The sequence below is a fragment of the Pinus tabuliformis genome, chromosome 1_2 (assembly GCF_031772625.1).
Source record: "Pinus tabuliformis cultivar Carrire ecotype Pingquan chromosome 1_2, CPIR1, whole genome shotgun sequence".
Lineage (NCBI taxonomy): Eukaryota > Viridiplantae > Streptophyta > Pinopsida > Pinales > Pinaceae > Pinus > Pinus tabuliformis.
In genome coordinates, this window is record NC_142298.1 from 539,810,688 (window position 1) to 539,831,883 (window position 21,196).

Genomic DNA, 21,196 nt, shown 5'->3' on the forward strand with positions numbered 1-21,196 from the left:
CCACATACAGCACCAGAATGAGAGGCTCCTCACCAATCACAATAAAGTAAAGGTTCGGATCTGCCTCACTCTTTGTGAAACCCATCCCCTGCAAGTATGCATCTATCCTGGAGTACCAAGCTCTGGGAGCTTGCTTCAGGCCATAAAGGGCCTTCTTCAATCTGCACACATGGGACTCCTTCCCATGCACCTCAAAGCCCTGTGGCTGCTCAATGTACACCTCCTCCTGTATGAAGCCATTGAGAAATGCGGTCTTCACATCCATCTGGTGGATCTTCCAACCCATCTCTGCTGCTATCGATATAATGGAGCGGATCGAAGTATATCGAGCCACGGGAGCGAAGGTCTCCTCATAATCAACTCCCTCTACCTGGGAGAACCCTCTAGCCACAAACCTCGCTTTGAATTTCTCAATGCTGCCATCTGCAGCATGCTTTACCTTGTAAAGCCATCTGGAAGTAACCACGGATTTGCCCTCAGGCCTCGGCACCACCTCCCAAACATCATTCTTCATGATAGAAGAATACTCCTCCTGCATGGCCTCTCTCCAGACCTGCTGGCTAGCTGCCTCCTCATAGCTAGAAGGCTCAGAGTCAAGGATGCTGGTAACCATCGCCATATAACTACAAAACCTCTCAGGTGGTCTACTCTCTCTGACCGGCCTCTTCGGCTCAGCAACAGATGTGGCATCTCTCAAGGTGTCCTGAAGCCACTTGGGCTTCCTCTTCCCTGAGCGCACTTCTTCCACCGGAGAATGAAACTCCTCCTCCTCATCATCATCAGTAGCCTGAACTCCTGACTGTCTGTCTGCTGTCCTCCTGCCTGCACCTGAACCTGTAGAAGCTGAGGTACCGTGTGAACTCTCCATCAGTGGACTCCCTAGTGAACTGCTCTGTGAACTGCTCTGCATGCTGCCCGGAGCACCACCCCTCTGGCTCGATGAGCCACTGCTCACTGACGGACCTGACATCCTCATAGATGTACCTCCGGATCCTCCTGATCCCTGTGACTGACTCAACTGCTACTGAGGGTCTGGCTGATCCAGATACTCTAACTCCCGTGACCTCCTAAAGGCCCTGTCCTCCTCGAACTTCACATCCCGTCTGACAACAACTCTCCTCTGTGCAGGAATGTAAATCCGAAAGGCCTTTGAGGTCTCACTGTAGCCCACAAAGATACCCTTCTCTGCGGTGGGCTCTAGTTTGGTCCTCTTCTCCTTGGGTATATAGGAGTATGTAATGCATCCAAAGATATGAAGATGACCAAGATCAGGCTTCTTCCCAGAGAAAGCCTCCTCCGGAGTCATGTGCCCCAAGGCACGATGCGGACTCCTGTTCTGCAAGTAAACAGCTGTGTTGCAGGCCTCTGCCCACAAGAACAATGGCAACCCCTGATCATGTAACATAGCTTTGGCAGCCTCTATGATGGATCTGTTCTTCCTCTCCGCAACCCCGTTCTGCTGGGGGTTGTAAGGAACAGTGAACTCCCTCCTAATGCCTGCCTCCGCACAATAGTCAACAAACTCTCCAAGGGTGTACTCTCCTCCATTGTCTGACCTCAAGGACTTGATCTTTCGGCCTGTCTGTGTCTCCACAAGAGCTCTGAACTCCTGAAACCGCTTGAAGACCTCACTCTTGGTCTTCAAGAAATAAATCCAGGTCCTCCTGGAGTGATCATCAATGAATAAAACATAGTACTCATACCCACTCAAGGAAACATGAGACATCCGACCGCTCACATCGGAATGAATCAAATCAAGTATCCCCGTCGCTCTGCTGTCACTACTGGGAAAAGGGGATTTGGCAAATTTGCCCATCGCACAACCTCTGCAAGTATCAAAGTGATCAGTACTGAAATCTGGCACACCTGTAGTGATCTCCCGCAATGTCCTCAAGGCTCCATGATACATATGTCCCATCCTGCGGTGCCAAATCTCACACAGCTCAGAACTGCTAGCTCTGCTGTCGGTACTACTGCTCAATGCCAAAAGGGGCTGAAATGCAAACTTGTACACCTTTGCATGGCGTACACCTATCACTCTAGCTGAATCAGCTGGAGTGTCCCTGGGATACATCAACACCTGTCCTCCCCTGAACAGTACGTCATATCCTCTGTCCTCCAAAGCTGAGACGGATATGAGGTTCTTCCTCATCCCTGGCACATAAAGAACCTCTGACACCTTCAAGGGAGGTTTGGACTCCCTCTGAAATGTCACTGTCCCCACCCCGACTGCTCTAACAACTCTGTCATCACCGAGTACTACCTCAATATCAGTGCCACTCTCTGAAAGCTCTGAGAAGTACTCACGGACTCCTGTCATGTGACGTGAAGCCCCACTGTCCACATACCAAATACCTGTAGATGCTCCGCTAATCGAGGGAAAAGCATGCTCCCTCTGAACCTGTGTGGCAGGTGATCCTGCACTAGAGGACTCACATGTAGTGAACGCAAACTCCCGGTCAAAACGACCTGCAAAGTCCTTAATCTCAGCTGAAGCTGCCACGTCCTGGTTCTTTCCCTTCTTCTTCTTCTTCTTCGGACACACAACTGCATAGTGTCCCATCTTTTGACAATTCCAACACTTCACCTTGGAATAGTCCTTCTATGTGTTCCCCGGTTTACCTTTACCTTTGCCTTTGCCCCCACCACTGCTTGTGGAAGCCTGCTTCTTCCCTTTGCCTTTCTTGCCTCCTGCCACCAGTGCTACATCCTCATCCTGCTCAACTGGCTTGGCTGCCCCAAGCTGTCCTTTCCTGATCTCTGTCTGAATGCAATCATCCCAAAACCTCTCCCATGTGGGAAGGGTCTCACGTGCACAAACCCCATCAGCAAAGTTCAACCATGAACGGGGGAGGCCATTCACTGCAATACGCACCAACTCAGTGGATGGAATGGCCTCTCCAATCGCTGCCAACTCATCTCTCACATCGGTAATCTTTGTGAGATATCCAGCTGCACTATCATTACCCATCTTAATGTTCTTCAGCTTCTCCTTCAGGACCATCTTTCGGTTCTCATTGGTACTCTGGTAGAGATTGGACAATGCTGTCCACATCTCATGGGCATTGCTCTTTCCTCTCACATGAGGAATGCAATGGTCTTTGATTCCGTCTAAAATTAGTCTCTTACCCTTATTGTTCTTCTTTTTATACTCAGCCAACTGAGTAACATCAGTGGGCACAACAACAGGGTTCTGTGCGGTATGCACCATGATATCCGAGACTTCTGCCTCCTCAAAGATACTCTGCATTCTCTCCTTCCAAACGCTGTAATTTATATGCCCATCCAGCCTATCCTCCACCCTCAATCCCAATGACATCCTGCTGTCCTAAAACTGAAAAATAGCACTGCTGTAGTAAAGATAAAACTGCTGTTTATGAAAAAATCAGCTTGCTGGAATTTTCTGAGTGAAAAATCAGCAACTGTAATTTTTCCTTTTGCTGTCCCAAACTGCCCTTCAGCACTCAAGCTCTGATACCATGTAAAAATTTCTGTTTTCCCACCCCGGTTTTCAGTTTCTCCTTATTTCTCCCATGTAGTTAAATGCCCATTCCCATAACCATACATTTAACAGACTGAAAAAAATAAATATTGCTGAAAACACAAATTCTGGAAATTTTTCAGAATGCTGGAAATTGCAGAATTCAAAATCAGCAATTAAAAACAGCCATTAAAACACATTAAAACACTGATATTTTTGGTCAACTTGACCCTGGAAAAACCCCCTACAACTCTTGGGGAAAACCAGTTTGAGAGCTCTTCTTTATTTCTGAAAATTGTCTTTTTACAGTGAGAATTATTCAGCAAAAAATCAGCAAGCAAATTTACAATTTATCTCTTTTCCCGTGCCTCACAGCAATCTGGAAATTACAGCAAACAGGACAGCAATAAATGCTGTATGACCTCCGTTTTGTGTGCAGAAAAATCAGCAAACTGCTCCTCGATTTTTGTGCAAAAATCTGCCTTTCACTATGTGCTGAATCAGCTGTATAAATCTGCTCAACTGCTGCCTTGGAATGTGTGCCAAGCTGCTGTCTCCTTCTCCTTCCTGCTCAGAAATCTCTCTTGCTCTCTTGCTCTCCTTCTCCCAATCTGCTCATGAAAGAATGAATGACCTTTTCCTCCTTTAATATAACTCCAAGTGACTTTTGGGTGATCCAAGTGACTTTTGGGTGATCTCTAAATCCAATGGCTGAAATAGATTTAGATCAATGGTTGAGATTAAATGCTCATTTAAATCTCACTTTCTATTTTTTAATTCACCCCACTTTAATAAAGACCCACTTAGTCATTTATTTCCAAAGTCACTTTTCCTTTCTAATTTTTCATTGACTTTATAAAAGTCACTTTAAAATTAGACTTAATAACTTTATCACTTAAAGTCACTTTTAAATTAGATTTAACTTTATAAAATTATAAAGTCACTTTAGGAGAAAAATTAAATTCTTTTGGACACTTTTCCCTAGGCCAAAGATCAAAGCCTAAGGGAACCACCTGTCCTCCGGTACCAAATTTCAACACAAATCCGGGTGAGGGACCAAGATTTCCCAAAGACAACATTTTGGTGCCATTATGGGCACACTTTGAGTTCTTGGTTATGTCCTTCGGACTGACCAATGCACCACATTGAGACAGTGTTGCGTATTCTGAAGGAACAACAGTTTTATGCTAAACTATCCAAGTGCAAGTTTGGTCTGACTGAGATGCTTTATCTAGGGCATATCATTGGGGTGGATGGTTTGAGAGTACATGAGGAGAAGATACGAGCCATCCGGGATTGGCCAAAGCCCTGGAATGTGACAGAGCTGAGGGGATTCATGGGCATCTGCACTTATTAAAGGAAGTTCATGAAGGGCTTATCCCAGCTAGTAGCCCCCCTCATTGACTTGACGAAGAAAGGGGCATTTGAGTGGACCATTTGAGCGCCTCAAACACGTCATGAGTAGTTGTCTAGTATTAGCGCTTCCCGACTTCACCCAGCCCTTTGTGCTGGAGTGCGATGCTTCAGGATTGGGTGTGGAGGTCGTGTTTATGCAACGAGGGCACCCCATAGCTTTTGAGAGTCGGAAGCTACAACCCCATGAGCTACTATACTCCATATATGATAAGGAGATGTTGGCCATCATGCATGCACTGGCTAAGTTCAAACAGTATTTGGTGGGGAACAGGTTTAAATTCAAGACAGACCATAATAGCCTCAAGTTCTTCTTGGAGCAAAAATAGTTGCAGGAGAGGCAGAAAAAGTGGGTGAGCAAGCTCCAAAAATATGACTTTGACATTGAGTATGTCAAGGGAAAACACAACGTAGCCGTTGATGCATTGTCCAGGAGGCCAGCGGCTTTCTCTTTTATGAGAATTGCCCTGGTTTAGAGGGCACAGCTACTAGTGGAGTACTCCAAGGATCAGTTCGCGTGTGAGGTCCTTGATGGGATGGTGGCAAATGACCGGTACAGGGTGATGAACAAGGTGATCTACTTCTGAGACTGGATTTATTTGGTACCCATGACTCACCACTAGCAAGGCACCAGGGGTTCACGAAGACATACAGGGCCATTAGAGAGCGTTTTGCATGGAGGGGCCTCAAGGATGATGTTCTGAGGCATATCAGGGAGTGTGACACATGCCAGCAGAACAAGGGTGAGCAGTCACACCCTGCAGGCCTATTGTAGCCGCTTCCCATTCCTAAGGGGAAATGGGAGAGCATATCGATGGACTTCTGTTAAAATTGGCAACTAGGGCCAAACTCTACATGGGTCATCTTATTTATGACAGCTGATATTTTTCTTGGATTCCTCTCTCCAAGAGGTGTAGGATTGATCTAAAGATCATCCGATTCTGACATGTACAAATGAAGTTATGAATTTATTTTGATTATGGTCAAATTGTCAAGGTCGGTCAGCAAACTTATGTAGGCTCAAAAGCCCAATAGTCACGTCTATTCATCCTCAACGTTGCATATAAATAGAAGGTGACTTAGCCTCATTTGAACGCACTCATCTTCACACTTCTCTCTCTCTCCTTGTTGATTGGGTATGGATTTCTAGGCCTCTCTCTCTCTCCACACATCTGAAATTTCAGGGGAGCGAAATTTCAGAAGGCCAAAATTTCAGGAGAGCAATCTCTGTTTGGGCAGGCCGCATTTCTGGGCACAGAAATCAAGGCTAAAAGTTGATTGTTGTCCAACGTTGACTACAGCTAGGGCTGAGCGCAGGTGGGCTATTTGACCAAACTTTGACTGGGTTGAATTTCACTGTTTTGAGGGCTATTTTATCTCGTTGTTTGGAGGCTAAAGTTGACTGAAGTTGACCGATTTGCTCAAGGTCAAATCTGCCCTGTTGACTAGCGTTGACTTTTCTGGTTAGGGCTCTGTTGTCGCTGTTATAAATTATCAGATTTCTAAATTGTACTATCTCTCTCTACTGAACTATTGAAGACTAAAAGAAGATTTGATCAAGGGTTTCCCCACATTGGGGTTTGTCCTTGGCTGGTGCCACATCTTGTGTCCTCTTGTCTTGGCTTGTCTTCTACTGTTTATGTTTATGTTCTATCTGCATTTTACTATCATGTTGATGTGATTGCTAATCTGAATACTGATACTGGGCTAATAAAGAAATTGAAGTTAAATTACTCTAAAGCATAGAACATACCATTGTTGCCTAAAATTAACATGGAATCGGAGCTAAGGTGAAGACAAAGCCCAAGCAAGAGTGAAAGAGCAATCACCAAAGACAGTTGGACAAGGACAAAGGGTTCAAAGGGTTCCTCATCCTACTTCCCAGCTGAAGACAAGCTCCATGATAAATATGATTATCATGGATGGAAAATGTCTCTTGATTTGATCTTGGAAGAAAAAGAAGTGATGGACTATGTGCAGGGTAAAATCCCTGAACCTCCTTCAAATGCACCAGTTGCTTCGAAGACCAAGTACAATAGGGCTGAAAAGTCAAAGCAAAGAGGATCATCAGGGATTCCATTAACAAGCATCTGGTGGCCTAGATCTCTGAATTGAAGACCTCCAAGTAGATCTACGACAGGTTGGTTGGCATGTTCAAGGTTAGTAATGCTAATCAAATTCTATTTATCAAGAATAAATTGGAAGATATTGAGAAGGGCAAGGACGAGGACATTCAATCCTATTTCTTGAGGATTACTGAGATCAAGAATGATCTACTCTTGATTGGAGAAGTCATTCCTGATAAGGAACTTACTCTCACCACCCTTGAAGGACTTCCACCTGAGTGGTAATGTTTTAAAAACCGGAACTGGTGACCGGACCGGTCCACCTAATGAACTGGGTTTCGAACCAGGACTAGTCAGTTCTAAACGAACCAGTTTAAAAAAAAATACATTAAATAGTTAATTTTTAATGAAATAAACTATTTTTAAGATTTAAAACCATGATTCCAAGCCAATAGAAACAAAATATGCAAGGTTTGCTCATCTATATACCATGTAAAGGTGAATATATCAAAATGGCATCGAGTGCAATACATATCCGCAACAAAATACATAATCAATGAGGCTCTAAATGGCCTCTAGAGTTCGAAAACAATGCTCTAAGCTATGGGGTCACTGAACTACTACAAGTCTACATATCAGTGATCAACAACATGATCACTCCTCATCATGATCAAACTCATCACCACTACTAGACAAGAGATCATCAACATGAGCTACATAAATAATATGCCTCCGAGTTTGAGGACTCCTAAAACTCCTCTACAACTTTAGTAGTAGTAGCAAAAATAGACATCAAAACTACAAATCACTGATCAACATGGTCACTCATGAAACTCATCATTGATTCAACACTACTAGAAATACATAAACATCATCAACAAGAGATACATGAACATCATCTAGCTCAAAGTCTTCAGACTTGGATTGCTCAACCTTATAACATGATAGAAATTGAAAAGGTTTAACATGCCTAACCAATGATTTTGGTTTGAGTGAAGGGTTCATCTCCTCAACCTTATAATGTTGTAGAAAAAGGTTAGCATGCCTAACCAGTTGTTTTCCTTTGAGCGAAGGGTGCATTCTTGTTAAGGCCATGGTAGAGGAGTTCAACAATCAGTACCACCAACATCAACAAAGTTCAACAATCAATGCCACCATGATCAAGGTTCTTAAAGGGCTTCATGCTCTTGATCAAATGCCAATCTCATACCCTCACGCATGATAGAATCAAATGGAAACATTGCAAACCCCCAAACCATGAAATCCTGAAAACCATTAAGTCTATTGAATTTTGAGTGAAATCTAAAATTCTAGTTTCTCCATATGAAATCCAATGAGGTCGAAACCACTCTCAAACATCCTGAGTCATTTCATGGTAATGTTAAAAATTTAAGTAAAAGGATGAAAATGAAAATTAAAGGAAATGTCACTTTTACTTTAAGAATTTAACATTACCATTAATTGCCAACATTGTTAGGGTTGAGATGTGTCAGGAAAATGAGAGGGTAGGCATGTTTTTCTCGGAGGGACTATTTTTGGAGGAAAACAACCCCAAATTTCCCTCAAAACAGTTTCAAAACTCATAAAAATGCATTTTTTGGGGTCTATAGTTGCTCTGGCAATAAACCAGCCGGTTTAGGACAAATCCGGCCGATTCCGTCCTAAATCGGTCGGTTAGGACCGCTTTGTCCACTTTTTTGGCGAAATGGAGGGTCAAACCAGGTTTTTCTGTCAGTTTGACTCGGTAGGCTAGCTAACCGATTGGTTTGACCAGTTACCGGTTCAGTCCAGCCAGTTTTTAAAACATTGAGTGGTATGTATTTAGAACCACTATAATCAACAATGGTCGAATTCCAAGGTTTGAAGAATTAATGTCGAGATGCATTCAAGAAAAAACTAGAATGGTGGAACAAGAAATTCCTTCTAATAGAAGCAACCCCACTGCATTCTCCACTCATGCCAAGAAGAAGAACAATGCAGGTTCAAAGAAGCAAAGTCAAGGAAGACCGAGATTCAAAAATGGAAGGAAGGGAAGATGCTTTGTTTGCAATAAGTTTGGCCACTATGCAAGGGAGTGTCCAAATAGAAGGGACACATTGCATGATGATGATCACAATCATTCCAAGGGCAACTTCAACAACAACAATCAAAGGAATGGCAGGTCCAATGGCAAAGGAAAAAGGAATGCGAGACATCAAGGAAATGGTCAAGCCTCCAAGAAATCCAGGAACTCCAGGTATGAAGAATCAAATATTGTTAACAATAAGCAAAAAGAGTACTATCTTATATTGGCCCCTCCACTGCCTCTTCTCCGGACACTTTGGGAAATTGACTGATTGATAGTGGTGCCTCAAGGCACTTCACCGGATACAAGGAAGCCCTCTCTAATCTGATAGAAAAGGAGACAAACTTGGAGATCATCCTTGGAGACGATGCCACCTATCCCGTGAAGGGAGTAGGGAATGTTATCCTTCAATTGAATCAAGGTAACACTATTTATTTGCAAGAAGTACTATATGTACCTGATCTCAAGAAGAACATGGTGTCCATTTCAACCATGAAGGACAAAGGATTCAAGGCGGCATTCATCGATGGAAAGGTACGTGTTTGGAAAAGAAAATTAAAGATGCTTTTACTCTTCGGTTCAGGGTTGACACTTTGTATCAAGTTGGAGGAAGTCCATTGGGAGCCATGTCTTGCGACACATCTCTACAATCTGAACTATGGCACCGGAGACAGGTATGCCCGAGTTCAAAGTAGAGCATGAATGTGTATGTCCGGGATGTGCCGAAGGAACTTACAAGGGGACCATTCCCCTCAAGTAATAGCAAGACCACAAATATATTGCAATTGATCCACTCCAACATATCTGGTATGATGCCCATAAACTCTTTGGGAGGACACTTATATTGTGTCACCTTTACGGATGATTATTCTCGCAAGACCTGGATCTACTTCTTGAAAAAGAAGGATGAAGTGTTCACCTGGTTCCAACACTTCAAAGCCTTGATCGAAAACCAATCCGAGAATAAAATCAAGATATTGAGGACTGATAATGGAACCGAGTACGAATCTAATGAATTCCAAGATTATCGCATAGAAGCTGAAAGGAAGAATCGCTTTATTGTAGAAGTTGTTTGTGCCATGCTTCATGATCAAGACCTTCCAAAGTTCCTATGGGTTGAAGTTGCAAATACCGCCGTGTATGTTCAATACCGATTCCCTCATCAAGCACTGGACTCCAAGACTCCCAAAGAAATGTTCATTGGTAAGAAACTCGATGTCTCTCATTTTAGAATTTTTTGAAGTCCCATATATTTTCATGTGTTGAAAGAGAAAAGAAGCAAATTAAGTGCATCTGGGAAGAAAGGAATCTTTGTGGGCTATAGTGAAAATTCTAAGGGATATAAAATTTATGTGGCTTGTCAAAAGGAAGTTGAGATAAGTCATGATGTAACCTTCGACGAAGATATGGCCCTCAGGAAGATCAACAATCTTCCTATCCTAAGGAAGGACAAAGAAGCTGACACCGGAAATCAGGGTGCAAAAGAAGATGAAACGATGCCTGATGTTGATAAACCTATGGATCCTATTAATCCTCCTCCCCATGAGCCCTCCTCCTCCAAAAGGAGACCCTCATGGCTTAGGGAGACTCTAGAAGATGCCGAGAGACACATTGCACCAAAGGGGACTTTCGGTGAAAGCAAGAAGCTGAACAGGTATCAAGTATATTTGACTGCCATGAGCACTATCATTCAAAGAAGTCATTAAGCATCAAGTATGGAAGGATGCTATGAATGAAGAATACGAGTCAATTATGAAGAATGATGTATGGGATGTGGTCCCTAGACCCCAAGACAAATCGGTTGTCACCTCTAAGTGGCTCTACAAAATCAAGCATGGAGTTGGCCTTCCGAGAACGACTTGGAGTCGTGGAGAGACCCTCTTATGAGGGTCCTGTATGAGATGGACATTAAGCTCCTGTATGAGATGGGCATTAAGCTCTAAGAGCTCCGGGTGGCTTGGGGTACTTCTTGGAGAGATGAGCAACCATAGGGTGAGTGGTTCAGCGTTCACCTAGTGGTTCGCTGTGTACAGGGTGACTGGTTCAGCCTTCCCCTACGATACCCCTTGGCGACATGTAGGCAGGATGAGTGGTTCATCCTTCTCCTGCTAAGACATCCTACCCATGCACTCTGGGACTCATGGAAAGTACCTCTCATCTGGCCAAAGAGTAGGGAAATGAGGATAGGGACCATAGTACTACTGATGGCATCGTGTACTACCATACTCCCTATGTTAGGATGACCGATATTGATCTGGGATCAATTGGAACTGACTTCGGGTCAGTAAGAGTGGTATGACACTCTCTTTTGATTGGCACTGACTTCGGGTCAGAAGAGAATGATTTGATACATTCTCGATCATTTCTTCTTCTTCATAGTTCAGCAGAGAAGTGCAAAGCAGTGCATTGATGGAAAAGATAGTACAGATTGGCAGATGGATTAGCAGATGGAGTTCTCCCTAGTTGAGAGGGAGTGTTAAAATTGGCAACTAGGGCCAAACTCAACATGGGTCATCTTATTTATGACAGTTGATATTTTTCTTGGATTCCTCTCTCCGAGAGGTGTAGGATTGATCTAAATATCATCTGATTCTGACATGTAAGGAAGACCGAGATTGAAAAATGGAAGGAAGGGAAGATGTTTTGTTTGCAATAAGTTTGGCCACTATGCAAGGGAGTGTCCAAATAGAAGGGACACATCGCATGATGATGATCACAATCATTCCAGGGGCAACTTCAACACAACAATCAAAGGAATGGCAGATCCAATGGCAAAGGAAAAAGGAATGCGAGACATCAAGAAAATGGTCAAGCCTCCAAGAAATCTAGAAACTCCAGGTATGAAGAATCAAATGTTGTTAACAATAAGCAAAAAGAGTACTATCTTATATCGGCCCTCTCCACTGCCTCTCCTCCGAACACTGGGAAATTGGCTAACTGATAGTGGTGCCTCAAGGCACTTCACCAAATACAAGGAAGCCCTCTCTAATCTGATAGAAAAGGAGACAAATTTGGAGATCATCCTTGGACCATCCCCCTCAAGTAATAGCAAGACCACAAATATATTGCAATTGATCCACTCCGACATATCTGGTATGATGCCCGTAAACTCTTTGGGAGGATACTTATATTATGTCACCTTTACGGATCATTATTCTCGCAAGACCTAGATCTACTTCTTGAAGAAGAAGGATGAAGTGTTCCCCTGGTTCCGACACTTCAAAGCCTTGATCGAAAACCAATCCGAGAAGAAAATCAAGATATTGAGGACTGATAATGGAACAAGTACGAATCTAATGAATTCCAAGAATATTGCATAGACACTGAAAGGAAGAATCGCTTTATTGGAGAAGCAGTTTGTGTCATGCTTCATGATCAAGGCCTTCCGAAGTTCCTATGGGATGAAGCTGCAAATACCGCCGTGTATGTTCAATACCGATGCCCTCATCGAGCATTGGACTCCAAGACTCCCGAAGAAATGTTCAGTGGTAAAAAACCTGCTGTCTCTCATTTTAGAATTTTTGGAAGTCCCATATATTTTCATGTGTTGAAAGAGAAAAGAAGCAAATTGAGTGCATCTGGGAAGAAAGGAATCTTTGTGGGTGTTGGGCGCGGGATCCCCCAAGGGAAGTTTTGGGGCTTAAAACCCAGATTTTGGTCACAAATTGTAACTTCGATGTAAAGAATCTGCATTTTGTGGGCGCGGAGTGCATAGCTTGTAAATGAGTCATAGGGTTGTCCACCCTTAATTTTGTAATGTAATGTTGGCTGTAGAGATCTACCCATGGTCCGCGGACCATGGGATTGTATAAATAGAGCGAGGCTCTAAGTTGTAAAGAAATGAATATAATGATCATGGAATAGAAGCATAGCGAAGTATCTGAAGTGTAAGGTCAAGTTTTGGGTCGTAGAATAGGAAAAGGCTCTGCAGCTGAGTGCACAGAGGCCTAGTAGTCTGCAGCTGAGTGCGCGGACCCCTGCAGCTGAGTGCACAGGGCGAGTCGAGTCTGTAATAGTTGGAAGCATTAATAAAGAGAAGTTTTATATCATTCATGTGTATTTATTTCCTGTTTTCTGCATTGAATGTATCGGGTATGAATTGCATTTCTACTGTTTATATGATGCGCGAACATATATGATTGTGTTAATTAAGTGAATGCGAGATAAAGTATCTGTTTACGCGAAGTTAACTAACATCTTTAAGAAGATAAGTAAGAGACACAGTATAATTTGGGGAAATAGCATAGATCACTGCCATACTAGCGCGAAAGCACCTCGCCCCTGGTTAGGGCTGCGCAAAGGTGATTATAACAGATTGCGAAGCTCTTGCAGGTCAGCACAGTACACGAAGTGACCTGCACGAAGGTAGGCACAGTTAGACTAAATCGACACCTCAGACATCTCAAGGGTGTGGAAACTTGGTTCCAGCATCCCCCCATACTGCTTCGGGTGAGACTTCAAGCCGCACTCCGCGAGCTGATGCCGAATGGGCCAGTAGTGTAGGAATTTGTTTGGCTAATTAACTCCGAACCTGGGTCAAGCCCCATCAAGCCAACAAATGGTTCCATTGTCGAGACCAGAATTCTGATGCTAATTGCGCTGGCAATGTGGTGGATCGCAAGAGCACTTCTGGATGTTGCTTTTCTTTGGGTTCTACTTCAATATCCTGGATGAGCGGGAAGCAAAAATCAGTTGCCTTGAGCACCACCGAGGCCATATACATAGCTGCTAGTATGGCCTCCTGTGAAGTTGTCTGGTTGAGGAAGCTCTTCAGTGCGCTGTTTGGACATGAGCTGGATACCACCATGGTCCTCTGCGACAACCAAAGTGGGATCCGAGCATATAAATATCAGGTACCACTTTATCCGGGATATGGTACAATGAGGAGCAATAAGGATCCATCACATTGGGACTGATGAGAAGGTCATCGATATTTTGACACCTAGGGAAGGTCAAGTTCTTGGCCTTCCGAGAATGACTTGGGTCGTGGAGAGACCCTCTTATGAGGGTCTTGTATGAGATGGACATTAAGCTCTGGGAACTCGGGGTGCTTGAGGTACTCCTTGGAGTGATGAGCAACCATAGGGTGAGTGGTTCAGCCTTCACCTAGTAGTTTGTTGTGTACAGGGTGAGTGGTTCAGCCTTCCCCTACAATACCCCTTGGCGACATGTAGGAAGGATGAGTGGTTCATCCTTCTCCTGCTAAGACATCCTACCCATGCAGTTTGGGACTCATGGAAAGTACCTCTCATCTGGCCAATGAGTAGGGAAATTAGGATAGGGACCATAGTACTACCGATGAACGCATCGTGTACTACCATACTCCTTATGCTATGATGACTGATATTGATTTGGGATCAATTGGAACTAACTTCGGGTCAGTAAGAGTGGTATGACACTCTTTTGATTGGGACTGACTTCGGGTCAGAAGAGAATGATATGAGAAATTCTCAATCACTTCTTCTTCTTCATACTTCAGCATGAGCAGAGCAGTGCAAAGTAGATGGAGTTCTCCCAAGTTGAGAGGGAGTGTTAAAATTGGTAACTAGGCCAAACTCGACATGGGTCATCTTATTATGACAGCTGATATTTTTCTTGGATTCCTCTCTCCGAGAGGTGTATGCTTTATCTAAAGACCATCTGATTCTGACATGTACAAATGAAGTTATGAATTTATTTTGATTATGGTCAAATTGTCAAGGTCGGCCAACAAACTTATGTAGGCTTAGAAGCTCAACAGTCACGTCTATTCATCCTCAACGATGCATATAAATAGAAGGTGACTTAGCCTCATTTGAACACACTCATCTTCACACTTCTCTCTCTCTCCTCATTGATTGGGTACAAATTTCTGGGCCTCTCTCTCTCCACGCGTCTGAAATTTTAGGAGAGCAAAATTTCAGGTGGCCGAAATTTCAGGAGAGCGAAATTTCAAGAGGCCGAAATTTCTGGAGAGCAAAATTTCTGGACAATTTGACCAAGCGTTGACCAGCATGCGTTGACCTCCTTTGACTTCGTTTTTGTGAGGGCAATCTCTGTTCAGGCAGGCCACATTTCTAGGCACAAAATCGAGGCTAAACATTGACTAATGACTAGCGTTGACTGCAACTAGGGCTGACCACAGATGGGTTGTTTCAACAAACTTTGACTCGGGCTAAATTTGAGGGTTGTTTTATCTTGCTATTTAGAGGCCGAATTTGACTGAAATTGACCGGTTTGTTGAGGGTCAAATCTGTACTGTTGACCAACATTGACTTTTCCAGTTAGGGCTCTTTTGTTGCTATTATAAATTATTAGATTTGTAAATTGTACTATCTCTCTCTGTTGAACTATTGAAGACTAAAAGAAGATTTGATCAAGGGTTCCCCCACATTGGGGTTTGTCCCTGGCTGGTGCCACATCTTGTGTCCTCTTGTCTTGGCTTGTCTTCTATTGTCTATGTTTATGTTTGATTTGCATTTTACTATCATGTTGATGTGATTGCCAATCTGAATATTGATATTGGGCTAATAAAGATATTGAAGTAAAATTACTCTAAAGCATAGAACATACCATTGTTGCCTAAAATTAACAACTTAATTACCGAGTTGCCCACAATATAGGGCAAGGACTGCATTTACATGGCCGTGGATCACCTGACGAAGCTTGCTCATTTCTTCGCCATCTCAGCCCCATACTCAACCTCACCGGTGACCAAATTGTTCTTCAAGGAGGAGTTTTGGCTACATGATCTCCCAAAGACCGTGTCAGTGACCGGGACAGTCGGTTCATGGGTGGATTCTGGCAAGAGCTATTTCAATTGGTGGGCAGTGAGCTCACTCTGAGTATTAGCTATCACCCTCAGATGGACAGGAAGACAAAGATAGTTAACAAGTGGCTGGAGCTCTACTTGCATAACTATGTGACAGGTGAACAACAAGCATGGATACGGTCACTGCACTTGAGTGAATACTACTACAACACTACATACCACATGTCCATAGGTATGTCTCCATTCCGAGCTTTGTATGGTTACGATGCATTATCTTTTGCTAACGCTATGTTTGGAGACAGCAGGGCCCCAAGGGAAAAGGATTGGATATAAGATAGCCAAGACATTTTGAGGGCTCTTAAAGACAACATGCAGATGACGCAAAACCAACAGAAGCTTTATGTAGACAAGGGCAATGTTGAGAGGGAGTTAGAAGTAGGGGACTTGGTCTTCTTGAGGCTTCAACCTTATTAGCAGTCTTCACTCAAACAGAAAGGGGATAAATTGGGCTAGTTCAAATTTAGAACTCAAGCTCTGATAGCGAGTTAACTGAGAATGTTATTCACTCTCCTTCCAATCAGGACTGGAGTTGTTAACTCACATTTTCTCAAATTAACACCAGGATCTAACTCGCTCTTCCTCCAACGAAGACTGAAGACTAGCTCACTCTAACTGAACTGCTAACTGCTACCTCATTTTGTAGTCAAACTAATGAAGACTTCCACTTCACTGAAGCTCCAACTCTATGCATCTTGACTTGATGATTATTCCGGTAAACTGGAAATAACTCATCCTAACTAAAGTTTAACTCATGAGCTCACACTCATACTTAGAGAAGGACAATTCGAGGTTTTCACTAGCTAAGGCACAAGCTAGAAGACCTTGCTCGCTACATTTTCAACAAAAATATTGGAAATAATGGAAAATATTGCCAAGAACAAACTTGGACCTGAAGAATTATGAAAATATCGAACAAATTGACAACCTGAAAAACTCACAAGAAATCAGAGATATTAGCAACACAAATTCTAGGAATTGTCTGAAATTTAAGAAACGAATTGTATCCTCAAACAATCATATAAAGTCAATGAATGTTTTGGTTCCTCCATTGGATTCGATTAGAAATGATGCCGTAAGTTCCAAAATAGAGCCTATTCATTTTATACAGGTAATTTGAGTAACCACCAACACTTAGGTGTTCCAAATCTACATAATCTGGGTTTGTAAATACAAGAATGTGAAGCCCAGAACATTTCCTAGAATGAAACCTCCAGTTCAAAAAAGAGGCACTGAGATGCACTAGAATAAGAAATTGCCAGCAGAGTTCTCTATCACAATAAATGAAATAACGATGACTGGAATAACACTTGATGGAAAACCTGAATAAAAAAAGAATACGCCATATAAAGAGACAGCCATTACTTACAATTTCATATCATCAATTTGCACAGTTCAAAGCTTTTCCAGTATTCACAGATCTCGCGGATCATTTCACAGACCTCCTAGACAATTTTTTATCTTAGTGGAGGTAAGAATTATTACATTACAATAAAGTACTTATGTAAAAATAATAGAGATCCTCAATGAGGAGAAACCACATGTGCCCAAAAAATTCAAATAAGGCAGATGCCACTCAATGTAAACATCCTCATAGGTGGGAAGATGAAGTGCCACAATGGGGGACTGTCTACCCTGATGTCACTTTCACATTGTCTTGATACACTTATATGAATATGTTCGAGCATTGTATCTGAATAACTCAATCCACAGATTAAGAATCCATGCCATACTTCCAAATATTGCCATAACCACTATGGCGATCCAACAATATGCCAACCACCTTGGAATGACATCATCGGCTTTTCCTTGTATGTAGAACTGAGCTAGGTAATAGATAAGAATGGGAGCAACAAATCCCCGCACAACAGTGTAGAATGAATAAAACAAGGGGGATAAAATTTTGTAAATTAGCTCAATCCGTGAGGATTCTAGCCTGGCAATGCTAGCAAGAGTCCAGGCATTTTGACAGCCACTGGTAATTTCCGCCAAAAAGAGGAGGGACATGACAGTTAAACCACCGTATCCGACATAGTAGCGGCAGGATGCCATAACACAGAAGGTGGCCAGATGATGTGCTATGAAGACAAAATCATCAGGAAAGAAGACCAAGTAATGCATCGTGTCGACTAAGAAATAAGCAATGCTGAATTCCATAACTGCATTCTCTAAAGGGGTGTTTTGCCTAGCAGGTTCCAGAGGAGATTTTAGCATGCAGTAAGCTGCTAAAAATGCAGCAGGTGTGCCATGAGCCAACGAAGTACAGCAGCTGGAAGCTCCTGCACGGTCATTAGGCTTCCAGTGTCGGAAGAGTTTGAGATATCCAAGTGCATAAACAATCAAGAACATACCAAATGCTGCGAACAGCACAGGGGAATGAAACCACAGTGTTTCTACCTGCATCATTCCTTGATAATGGTGATGAATAAAGAATACTTGAATTCAAGCTCGTACAGTAGAGAATACTAAACTCCAAACCTGGCAAGACTTCACCAATTACTTCTCCATGCTGCAGGCTTACATCTTTTGTGTGGCTTTCAACTGATAGAGATCGTCAGTCTCCCATTTCGTACCGTTTTCTGACTATCTCTGTCAGAACCAGATTTTGCTCAAATTTTCTTTCTTAGTGGAAACTTCACCGGTTTTGCCCAAATTTTCTTTCTGCGTGCAAATTTCACCAATTTTTCTTCAATTGCACTCACATATTCTTCCCTTTGAGTGTTCTAGAGACGCATTTACCATAGGCAGGTCTCTTTTCAACTTGAATAAATGAAATTGCTAACGTCTCCCCAATCTTTAATCGTCTGTAATCCTGACGCTTTCAAAGTATGAAGTTTGCCCTAATTTTCTCCGCGTTCACTTATTTCACCGCATATTCACAATACTTTCCTGGCTTTTTCGAACTCCTGTTGGTTATTTCAATATAAGTGACGAGACTTGCACATATTTCGCTATCCTCTGTTCGTTCCTCCTTCATGCAGCTGCAACTTTACCTTGGCTTCCTGTTATGTTGAAGAACATAACTGCCAGTTCCACAATCAGAATTTCACAATGCAGCTCTGAGTTATTTAAAGAAAAATCGCAATTTTTTTAAAATGTCTACTCACCGCATACTTATTTCCTTCGTTAATGCAATTATTCTAAACCTATCAATTTTCTTTGAAAGCCGAAATTTGCAGCAACAAAGCAAATTTTACATTCCTTGCTCGGTTTTCACCCGCAAATTCCCCGTTTCCGTTTGACCCAACTGCTGCGAACTCTGGCTCCTTCACATCGATGCATCTTTCTGGTTCATATAATTGGCCCCATATGGCGAAAAGATAATGCTGGCTGATTCAACCTTGTAAAATGGCTCAAAATATTAGTACAAGCGTCCTTCTTCAATCATCAACAATATTATTCGGCTTTTGGGACACTGACTCAATAACAGCAGTTAGGGTTAGACTAGGGATGCGAGCGCGCGGTGTCTCGAACTCTTGACCAAGCGACTGCAAGGGGGTCTGATTTTGGTATGCATTTAAGGCATCATGTAAGAAAATGACGCGTAACGCCCCGGAAATATGATTAATGCTTGAAGTCTTCCGCTCCCTGTGATCCATACTTTGGGGTTCCTAATGCTTGCGAGTTTTGTCCAGGAAAGTTGCACGGCTCTTTTCTGTCAGCATCGTCTATGTGAAAACAAAAACATTAACAACTAGAAAAATAATGCAGGTTAATGATTATATATAATAATAATGTTTTTTTTCTAATTTTTTAATTAATATATTGAGATTGCAGGTTAATGATTATATATAATAATAATGTTTTTTTCTAATTTTTTAATTAATATATTGAGATTGCGTAAGGTCGGCTCTTTTCTGTCAGCATCGTCGGTGTAAAAACAAAAACATTAATAACTGGAAAAATAATGATGGTTAATGGTTATATATAATAATATTGTTTTTTTCTAATTTTTTTAATTAATATATTGTGATTGTGAAAGGTTGTGGTTGACATAGGTGAATATTACTTTTTTTGATTAGGTATGGAATGTTTTTATTAATTTAAATTTATTTTTATTTTGGATTTATTAAGTGTCTAGTGAATTAAATTTTTTGAAATGTAAATATTTTTTTGAGTAGAAAAAGATTTGATTTTTTCTTGCACTTGATAGATCTAAGATTAAGATGAATCTAAGCTAGTATAATATATATGTAATTGGTATTAAAATATTTTATTTATAATTCAAGTTTTCCACATTAAAATGTTAAAATATGTCTTTCATATTTATGGTAAAATATGTCTTTATATTGTTTTTCCTTATATCTATATATATTTATTATTACTATTTTCTAAAATATTACATCTCAAATCCATATTAAACATTGAAAAAATTACAAATATCTATCATGCATTAAATTAGAAAGCACTTATTAATGGAATAAGAATTCTCTCCATCTTTCTCTCTCTATATATTTCATGTTAAAATATTTTACTCAACCTACCTCTTGAAATATTTTCTTTATAATTTATATCAACTACATATTAGAAACAAAATAAATTACACATGTAAAGATGAAAAAAAAAAAAAAAAATCAGTTTAAATTACTTTACTTTTTCTCAATCTCTTATTTAATATGGACATTGAAATATTTTACTATAATTGGCAATAAAATATTTTTTGTTATTAATATATTTTTGTTTTAAATATCACATGTGAATTGAATTTAGAATGAATTACACATCATATAAGTAGTGAAGAAATTACATTTCTTTTTTGTAGTAAAAAGTAAATTATTTTTTTAACTCATTTCCATATTCATCTCTATATTAAATAGACAAGAAATTATATTTCTTCCTCAAACTAAAAAGGTAAATTATTTTTTAAAAATTTTATATAAAATTAAAGTGCAAATTAAAATATTGTAATTATGATTAGCATTAATTTCTTTTGTTATTACTAAATTTTTATTTGCTAATTTAAATTGTTGATGATGATGGTTAACGTCAACTAAGACCAAACTTTGGTCTATCGGACCTAAAGAAACAAATTATTTAGTTTGATTTAAGATTTTATTCCTATGCTCAAAAAGCTTGGAGAGAAGCTTCCCAAGCTCATTATAATTTTGACATCATAAAAGGCTAGGGAGGTCAGTATTGCGACAAAGATTATGAAACTGAGATCTAATGTGGTTGTACGCGGGGCACTCTAAGAGGAAGTGGTTTTCATCCTCGATGTTCCTATTCTCACAGAGATGGCAGATCCTTTCCATCCATGGTGTTTTAGGAACTGCCCAACGCCCTGTTTCACTATGGAGCTCATGAGAGTTCGTTCTAATCTTTGTTATATTAATTTTCTTCTTTGAGCTAGTTAAAACAGAGAG

General features: G+C 41.3%; 1 protein-coding gene across 2 annotated transcripts; it reads right to left on the reverse strand.

Annotated features, from left to right (window-relative positions):
• Positions 1-17,149: 17,149 nt before the first annotated feature.
• On the reverse strand, positions 17,150-19,505 carry LOC149206724 (TLC domain-containing protein At5g14285-like). Of its 2 annotated transcripts, none has more exons than XM_089395539.1 (2): positions 18,941-19,505; positions 17,150-18,835 (listed from the first exon to the last, which is right to left on the reverse strand). In XM_089395539.1, the coding sequence occupies exon 2, from the start codon at positions 18,237-18,239 to the stop codon at positions 17,481-17,483; it is 759 nt and encodes a 252-aa protein (XP_089251665.1). In that variant the 5' UTR covers positions 18,240-18,835; positions 18,941-19,505; the 3' UTR covers positions 17,150-17,480. The 2 variants fall into 2 exon arrangements, with proteins under 2 accessions (XP_089251665.1, XP_089251664.1); XM_089395538.1 differs by having other exon boundaries at positions 17,150-18,856.
• Positions 19,506-21,196: the final 1,691 nt, after the last annotated feature.

Excerpts from the sequence above, each read along its gene's own strand:
- LOC149206724 (XM_089395539.1), bottom strand. The coding sequence starts at position 18,239 with ATGATGCAGGTAGAAACACTGTGGTTTCATTCCCCTGTGCTGTTCGCA.